The sequence below is a fragment of the Monopterus albus genome, unplaced genomic scaffold, assembly GCF_001952655.1.
Source record: "Monopterus albus unplaced genomic scaffold, M_albus_1.0 scaffold3.1, whole genome shotgun sequence".
In the NCBI taxonomy this organism is placed as follows: Eukaryota; Metazoa; Chordata; class Actinopteri; order Synbranchiformes; family Synbranchidae; genus Monopterus; species Monopterus albus.
Window position 1 is genome coordinate 5,518,856 of NW_018127883.1, and position 9,823 is coordinate 5,528,678.

The following is a 9,823-nucleotide window of genomic DNA, read 5'->3' on the forward strand; positions in this document are numbered from 1 at the left end:
GGGAGGAGGCCCCAGGGAAGACCCAGGACACGCTGGAGGGACTATGTCTCTCGGCTGGGCCGGGAACACCTCAGCATTCCCCCGGAGGAGCTGGAGGAAGTGTCTGGAGAGAGGGAAGTCTGGGCATCTTTGCTTAGACTGCTGCCCCCGCGACCCGGTCCCGGATAAGCGGAAGAAAATGGATGGATGGATTTTCACAACTGTGTCTCAGGAGGTAGAGCGTTTGTCTTCCAACCAGAAGGTTCAATTCCTGCTCTCCCCAGTCCATTTTGCTCCTGATGGCCAGAGCAGCGCATTGCAGAGCTACACCTTGCAGGACAGTACCGCCATCAGTTTGTGTTTGTTTAAATTTCCACACTGAGGGACTAATAAAGGGATGATTAATATAATATGCAGCTTGCCATGAAATTTGATTTCAGTAAAATGGTGGCCTTTACTTTAGTGCAAACCTCAGGACAAATTTCATAGCTTTTGTTTTTGGTAAGGTGCTGAAAACAGAAAAACTGTGATTACTTGTAACATGTTTTGTGTTGTGGGGTGAAAAAAAATAGGCTGAATCACAAAATATTCCTGCATTATACTAATGTCTTTAAAAGTTTTTTTGCCCTGTAGATTTTCAAATAGCATTTCACTTAAAACCTGCCATTTTCAAAGTATAATTACCCAATTGGGAAAACAACTCTTTACCCATCTGTTGTATAGCTAACTGGAATTTTTACCTGACCACTATGTACAGCGAACTCAGTGGACAGAATTACACAACCTTTGACCTCAGGAGACTGGGTCTAATTTGACGTGTAATGGACCTGCTGAGAGAAACCGTCATCTCAGTCTGCAGTGCTGCCTTAACATCCAGGCCCCAAGGGAGAAGATATTAACTTTACTGACAGGAAGAGAGCCATGTTGGTCCCATGAGAAGGTGGCCAAGGGTCACAGGCACTAGATGGGCCATGGAGATAGATTCTCACTGCCCTCCATAGACAGTCCAGCAGTCTTTCTCTCTCCCACTCTCAGTAGCTTCTCAAGGGAACCACTTAATGGCTGCCTGCTCTCAACAATATCCCAAGCAGGTAGGGACAGGACATAAAAACAAGTGAGGGGGAGAAAAATCAACATGCAGACCACAAATGACTTGCTCTCTCTGTGGGAAATTTGGCAATGTATGAACCATGAGATTTGTATTTCTGATTCATTTAACCAGGAACTGGTTAACTGAAAACATGTAGGTTACATACCCCCATAGAGCTGCTTGACAATACATCTGAGGTTGATGTGCCGCTTCAGAAAATTGGCATCCAAGTTGAAGTTTTTCCCTATAGATAAACACAAAAGAAATATAGTTAATAGTACAAAAAAAAAGATACCTAAGGAGAACTTTTGTACATGTAGCAGCATTTCCAATTCTGGGAAGGAGCCACCACAGGCACCAGTGGTTCACTTCTGGACAGAGCATGGTGGCACGTTCCCATTCCATGATATGCTGAAAACGTTTATTCATTTTAGCATCGGGACACCAAACAGCAACTGTTGGCATTCAAATCATGTTTGGGTCATGCAAATGATAGTAAGACATAGTGGTTAATTGGAGGGCACACTCTATCACATGCTGTAGAAGTAGGCTAGACATACCAACTGCTGAAATAAACCCATGAAGCTTAACTTAAAGTGAAGATGGGCCTAAAAATACAACTTGTAGAAATTCAGTAGCTCTAGTTCCACAACAAAAAATATTATGGCAATTTCCATACACAATTGTTAGTTCTGCATCCCACAGGCCAAGTCTGGGTGACTCTGTAGTGCTTGAATTCTTTCTATGAGTTCCACACTACCTTTAATCTCATGCTCAGTCTGGGCCCTAGTAAAACCAGCAAATTCATTCGTAGAGTGAGAAACTATTCTGCTTTAGTTTAAGTGACCCCACAGTTTGGCACAAGCAGAGAAACCATAGCCTGAGCCTCTGCTCTGCTTGTCATGCAATCTTTGTCATGGTATGTAAGATGTGCTGGGCAGAATCAGTGGCCTAATCTTGTAGGAATTTGACTAAAACCGAGGGTCTGGCTAACACACTATCCTCTTGTTCTTTGTAAACAAGACAATAGTGCTGGGAGGCTGACAGCGCCTGTTCACCCTTTCGTACATTGTTGGTACCCTTTTTCTCTTCTTGATACTGTGCTTGTGAAACTAAACTTGACTTTACCTACATGTCTCTATAGTTTTTATTCTCATTTGCCGTCCTTATATTGCTGTTGTGTGAAAACCTAACTTCTAACCAGGGGCATTTTAACTTCAATTAAAGGATTACATCTTCCACAGCTTGAGAACATCCTGATCTTTTGCACTCAAGGCACTTTGAGAACTCCCTGGATAATGTCAAATATGCACTTTCATCAAGCTAAAAATGAGGCTTTTTTTACTTTATGAAAAGCTGACATTTTGGGAAAGTGGAGGTTTTCACTAACCAGCAGTAATGTAGACAGTCGCTAATCAAAAAAACATGGACAAGTCTCCTCTAAGAGCTGATCTACAGCTGGAACAAATATGTCCCACAGGGTGGCATGAACATACAACACACAGTACACAACATGGTAGCAGCTTTGGCCTACACACACGTGTGAAGGGAGACTCTGTGAACATTTTCCCTTTCGTTACGCCATTTAGCACTAACCCAAAACATCTAATTATCATCTTCAAAAAGATGCCGCCCTGTGAGTGTTTGAATGACATGCAATTACAGAGACAGTTTTCCACATAACTGCCATAGGTTTACACCTGAGTCTCCTAGCCAGTAATTGATGGCACCACCACCTCTGCTTTCTTTTTCACTGTGCTTGTAGCTGAACTAGGAAACTGGATCACTACTTTATTGGATAAGGCTGAAACAGTGCAAAAGTGGTTGAATAAGGAAACAAACTGATCAATAAATAAGTCTGTAAACTAAGGATACACCCTAAACTCCATTAAAATGCATGTGAGAAATCAACTGAAATTGTGGTAAAGACTTGAAATATGGACATCTGTTTGCTGATATGATACAAAGCAATAACAATCAATACTTTTCTGAAGTTAACAGGGTCAAATTGTTACAAAGGTGACAGGCTGTAACACCTCTGGGAATGTGGCTAATCCTCAAAAACTTCTGAATTTAGCCTACAGCAAAATTCAAGTTAGACAATGTTAGGTGGTATGGTCAAGATCTGTGAACATATAGTATATATATCCAATCTCTCAAAGACAGAACAAAAGCAAATCTCTAACCTGAACAATTATAAGGACTTTTAGCCACATCAGGAAGGATGATGCATCTGGAATAAATTGATTTAGTTTGAGACTTGGTATCAATTTTATCTGTTGCATAAGGTGCCAGGTAGCACCAATAGAGTCTAAAGCATTAATTATTTACATTTCAGCTTCAGATTGATCTCATTTGTCTTTAAAAACCACAATGTTTGAGGTGGAATTTCCCTACTTCAGGGTGGTAAATTCTCACAAGAAAGAAGCTCATCTCACCAGCTTTTCTTAGATCAGTCATTGTTAATCTTGATGCTCAGGCCTTATTATTTTCATCCAAGCCATCTAATCAGTGGCTGACTTAATCCTGAGATACCAGCTCAAAGCATGTATCTAGTTGTAAAGGCAGCAAATCAGTATGGCCCCAGGATCTGCAGTTTGGGATTAAAATCCCGCATTGCAGTAAGTGACAGAAACATGCGACAGAGAGGTCATGTGACAGCTTTAGGTGAACCAAAGGTTGAGAAAATGTGTCTCAGTCTGGAATAGCTCTGTCCCCATCATACTGAATTTGCAAGTAAATGACCATGGGGATAAAGTGCTAACTTTCAGCATGGGTGTTAACATCCATGCTAGATTCATAGTATAGTTACTGTAGACATTTGTCATGTATCTGAACAAATAAACATACATATAAAATAAATATTAGAATTTTCATAAAGTAGAATACTTAATATTTTGGTTTGAAATCCTTTGCCACCCATGTTTTCTAAAGGGGATAATCTACTAACATCAGTCTGACAACGTTCTAGTGGTGTTCTTCCAGGCCTCCATTGTAGCCATCATCAGACTGTGGTGGTTTGAGGGGCTTTGGGAGCTTAAGTCTGATCTTCACAAGTGAAACACATTGGACTGAGGTCAGGTGATTGACATGGTCACCCACAACTATACACTGTTAAGCCCTTAAAAAAACCTCCATGGTTGTTGTAAGTTTAAGACCCCACTGCAGGACAAGACAACACCGGGTGCCAAATGAAAATGAATACCATTAGCTAGCTGTGTACATGAATTAATGAAACAAAACAAAATTTCTCTAGTGAATCATTTGAGCAGCCAACTACAAAACTGTGTGGCCCTCTGAAATTGCAGTGGGAACATGTTAATGCTAGATTTATGAGTACACAAGTTATTGAAGTACCTCTGTTACTGAATAGTCTTTAGTGCTGGGGTATATGTGGTGTACATAAAATATGTAATACTAAAGCCAACAAGCTTTAAATGGGAAACTGCATTAATACCCTTTATGGGTATGTTTGGCACATCTATAGTTAACAATAGCACCCTTCCTTTATTAAAAAAAAACCCTGATATACTGTTGTTCTTTAAAAAGCAAAACAGTAGTCATCTAGCTCCCACTCTGGATGTCCATCTAGAGAGGAATGCAGATCTGTATCTGTTTTGTTTTCTCTGCCCATTCTGGGTCCAGGAAGCAAGCATCTTTCATTGCATACTCATGGCTTTCCATGTTTTTAGAAGCTTTGATTTAGTTCGTTATACTCTTTAGCCTCATGTCTAGCTCTCAACTATTCTCATTGCTTTCCCTGGTGGGTTGAGCTTGCCAATTCCCAGGACAAATTTGACAGGGACGTCTGGACGCTGAGTTGGGAACCAGTGCAACGCCGTGGCCTGAGACATCAGCTATTGCCCCAGCTTTATAACGTCCTACATAGCGCAGAGTTGCTCTTGGCCCTCTGCCTGGGCTCTCTCATGCTAAGCTTACATTCATGTTTCTCTCTCACAAACAGTTTGCTGGTTCCTCCTCTGGGAATGAGTGGCTCTTTTCTGTGGCAACTGTGGCCCACAGTGGTGCAATATCCAAATCTGCAGAGTAGAGAGTTTAAAGGGTTTCATTTGTATTTCCTTAAAGAGAAGACAGTCTTGCTTAATTTGTTTTGAAACCCAATGCACAACAATATTTTGACAGGTCAAATCAAACAGTAAACAAACCAGCATGCCATATTTTCAGAAACATGGTAGATAATATTGTAACCACTTATATGGAGAAACTTCTACCATTTTGGAATATATTGAAGAAAAAAAAAGACAGACTCTATAGGGCTGGTGCCAAGGCTAGAATACTGTACTCTGGAGACACACATCCCTGCAGCTTTCACCACGTCCTGGGAAAACAATGAGAGGAAAGAAAAGTCAACAAACCAAAAAGCATCCAGAGTGGCTAGGGGTGTAAAATAGAACAGACAGGGGCGAGGGGCATTCAGAGCAGGGTCAAAGGTAAGCCTCTATGGAACAGACTTCATTAACTTCAGCCATATCCTGAGGAGATCATTAAAACAGCTATTGAAGATACAGCCTCCTTCGCCTTACCACCTGCATTCCTGGCATCCCATGCTGTTGTGACACATGCAGGATTCCATAATTATGTCTGCTTTGATATGATGGATTTCATAGTTCATAGCAGGTCCTTGCCATGAATTAGCCTGAGTACAGTGGATCCATTAATGAGGTTTAATGGAGAATACGTCAGTTTGTGTCTTCTCTCAGTGCATGTATATGCACTTACTGTATGTTACCTAGTTAATATTAACTTTCTCTTTACCTTATTTGACACATACTGTAAGGAAAGCATCACAGCATAAATGGATGCAAGGAACAATCAAAATTTAGTGGTACATCCTTGTATGCCAAACGGTTAATTCCAAAGCCTGACAAAGATGTCAAAACAGGAGTTCAGAAGAGACACAACTGCAGCACTGAACACTGATTCATTTGCTGCTTTTAATGGTGCAAACACATCAGACTAATGTTTTGACATTACTGTGTCTTCATCAGAGTCAAACAGAACAAAAGCATAAGGCAAACCCATACATAGTTAATCATGAATCTGAACGTGAGTGAGGACTGCAATTGTTATTGGACAGCACATGTTCAAAAAGGTCAAAATAAGGCTTTTTCACAGACGAATGGGAGGGTTGTCAAATTCAGGCTACTGTGCACAATAAGGGAAATTATTAGCAACCTCCAAATGTCAGGCTGTGGTATCATATATCATTAATATACTGAAATAATGCCAGCACTGCTTCAAACACACGTCTCTGAGAAGGAGAGAAATCTGAATACCCACCACCTGCATGTAAATGCAGGTTTTACAGTAACCTGGTTGCTGCAGTGCATGCATAGGCATTCTCCAATTTCCTGTTGTAACCTGATTACACCCATTAACTTTGTTTCTAGTGTGCATGCAAATGTAATGACTGTATGTCAGGAGAACTGCAATTCCCACGCAAAAGCTTCATGAACAGGAGTTGAATCAGCAGGATAGTCAGACATCAGTGCCTGAGAAATCCTGCTCTTTTGACATCTCTGCTTTGATGTGGACCCCCTCCCTCTGTCCTCAAGTGTGGGAGGAGAGTTGGGGCTTAGAGCGAGAGAGAGGGGTGGGGTGGTGAAGGATGAGAGAGCATGAGGAAGTTACCCATATGTAAGTGGGGGCTTTCCTGGAAGGACATCACTCTCTGTGTGTAACTACGGCCATAGCAGAGCACTGTGCCTTATCATCCTGCACAATGTCCACCTGAAACAATATTTGCACATGAGTGTTCAATTTAACATTTGGGTGACCCCTTCATCACAGTTACAAAATACGCCGCAGCATGGTAGCTCAGGCCAACCCATAATGCGGCATGTGACTAAAGTGGTAGGGAGTACTTTGGAGCACAGAACAATTATCATGGGAAAAAAAATCTACTTCTCAGAAACATAATCTGATGAGAGAAATGTGGCCACAATACAAAATGTTATATTCAGTCATTTTCTGTTATATTTATTATATCTTAATTAGCCCAAGAGGCCACAAATCTCTCAAAGTGCTGCCAATGTTCATATAAAACAAAATTCTGAATGAGAAGGATGCAAAGTGCTTATTCTGCATTAAGACCCTTTGGATTAATGCTGTGCAGAGCAGTTTGTGGACCTGAGCTATGTGCTGTGCTGGCCCTTTAAACTGAGATCAACGTCTGATTGGAAGCTGTCTCTGCCTGCAGGGTCCTCTATAAATGTGCTACACCGTGTTTATAAATCCAAATATATGAACCATGGTACAAATGGCTATTCTATGTAGGTTTTTCAATAGTGGTGTATAAGTGATGCGAAAAGGGGAAGAGCCTCTTCTCATCAATAGATTTAAAGCACTGACCTTATGTGAAGAAATGGCTGGAAACTGTAATACTCTATAATTAAACTGTGCTGCTTTTGTTAAGGCCTAGACTTTTCTTAACAAAGCAAATTTAGCACACTGCACTACGACACCTGTCCCTTGAAAAAGCACAGAGCTCACAAGAGCATGTGACACAAGGCCCATCTCTTTAAAAGTGAAGCAAAAACCAGAGAAAAACATCCCCCTCTGTAATTCCTGAAACAAGGTATTCTGGTCAGGCTGAACACTTGAGCACAAGTTCAAGAGAGTGTGAGCCATCCCCCCAACCAGATTGTGGTAAAAGGGAACAGTCACATGAATGCGATCTGTGCTCAGGCTCAGACTCTAATTATATGGGAAAAGAGTGTGGTGTGACAGCTATGGCAGGGATTGCGGTTATGTCCTACGAGACTGCAGTTGACCCTATGGAGAAGGAGGGAAAGTGAGAAAACAAAGGGATGACATGAGGACACTAGAGAAGAGCAGAGATACTGCAGAGCAGAGAAAAGGAGAGGAGCCTACTTGTACAAAGATGTAAAGAACAAAAAAAAAAGGATAACAAAAGTGTGTGTGCATATATGTGCAATAACAGGGTGTCCTTTATTGGTGCTGAGTAAGGCCAGAGGCTTACAGCAAGGATTTAAAGAGCCAAGGCAACACAACAAAGCACCAGAGGAACGGGGTTGCCCAGCAGGGGCCAGGGGAGGGGGGGGAGGCAGGGGGGGCTGATCAGGATCCATTTCCAGCCTGGGCCTTGGAATTCTTTTGTTCCTGTCACAGGTCTCCCTTTCCACCTCGCCTTAATCTCAGCCTGCCTCACACCCAGTAACACAGAGCAGGGCAGGTAACTTTGTCAGAGGCATGCCTCTGTATTTAAAGACCAGTCCCCACATAAAAGCCAATCACATAAATAGTAATAACTGCAGTAGCACTGAGAAGAAACAACATGGGTGAATACATGTTGTCACTACAAAAATACCTATGTCTTCAGAGAGGAGTAGTGAGGTGTCACAGTGGAAGGCTGAACGGTCAGTATGCAGTGATTCTCCCTAAAATGGACCTCCAACACATGTAATACTTTGTGTTTGTGCATCTTGTACAAAGAAAGTTTCAATCGCGTTTTGACTGAAGAGTCTTTCCAAATATGATAAACTGATTTAGCAATGGGCTGTAGGCCTTCAAAGAGCCAGAGAAGCCAGACAAAGCTAAACCTATCATAGGGCAGGGCAAAAAGTAACACTCTTTTAGTCACTACACTTCCTCCACATTCTTCATTGCGAGGGAGATGGTCATTTGTAAACACATTCTCCAACAGTAAAGCTATCCAGCAATGCTTTTCTCACAATGGCCGTGGCCAGGCTGCCTTAAGCCCTCTTCATAGGGCTGCCAAAAAGAGTCAGTGGTACACTGTGCAGCAATCGCAAAGCCCTCTCCCACGGCTATTAGTGACCATTCATCTGGGGAGCCTGGGAAAATGCCTCTCCAGCCTGCCGTGGCCATGGGGAAACAGGCTGGCAGGTGTTCCCTCCCCCCAAGTCCTGGCACCTGTGCAGGGAGAGGAAGAAGGAACCAGTTCTGGCATGGCCCAGACTGGACTCAAGGTACTACTTTGCCAGAGCTCCAACTCCTCTGGCTGGGATGGAAATGCTCAAACACTGGGTTGAACAGTGCCCAAGCTCTGCCTCACATGGAGAGATCAATGTGGCCATTTCAATACTAACGGTAGACTTAGGACATCTGGTAATGTACTTTGGCAGTTTGAAATGGCATGCTAACTAAATCTTTGTAAAATGGGCCTTCTCAGTTTACACTGCACACAAATATACACACCATTATGCACTTGAAAATGAATACTGCTTTGAGTTAAAACAATAGGAGCAAATGATAACATGCAGTCAGCACTGAGAGTAAACAAAACAACCTGAAGCAATAAGTAAAAGTATATTATAATATCTGACGAACAATATCTTGGGCACTATGTACATCATTTTGTGTTGTCCAAGAGTGTCCAGCACTGACGTGACATAAACAGTAGCATGTTCATGATCACTGTGTCATTCTTTTTGTCACAGAGCGCAACCACGTGCTTCCTTAGGCATATCGAATGGCAAAAATGTATTCTTCAAAGCACAGAGAACCTATTATCCACTGATTTTCAATCTCTAATTACTCTGAGAAATGTGGGTGTGTTCAGCATGGTCTACCAGGGAGAATGCAAGCGGCCTCTCCCAAGCTCCCTTTAACTGGGCTTCTAAAGTCTAACATGTCCATTCTGCTTGTCCAGAGCCAAAATGTTCGGTGGGAAAAGTTCCCTCTGTTCATCTCTCTGAAAACATAAATAAATCACATCACTATGAGCTAATCATGAAGTCTCAAGCAGCC

The 9,823-nt window shown here is 42.1% G+C and overlaps 1 protein-coding gene across 1 annotated transcript in view; it reads right to left on the bottom strand.

The window, feature by feature from the left end:
- Positions 1–9,823, bottom strand: part of slx4ip (SLX4 interacting protein) — a 31,646-nt gene that overhangs the window by 11,235 nt on the left and 10,588 nt on the right. The window contains exon 4 of the mRNA XM_020601088.1: positions 1,236–1,313. Coding sequence (XP_020456744.1) covers positions 1,236–1,313 — 78 coding nt within the window. The remainder of the gene's footprint in view (positions 1–1,235; positions 1,314–9,823) is intronic.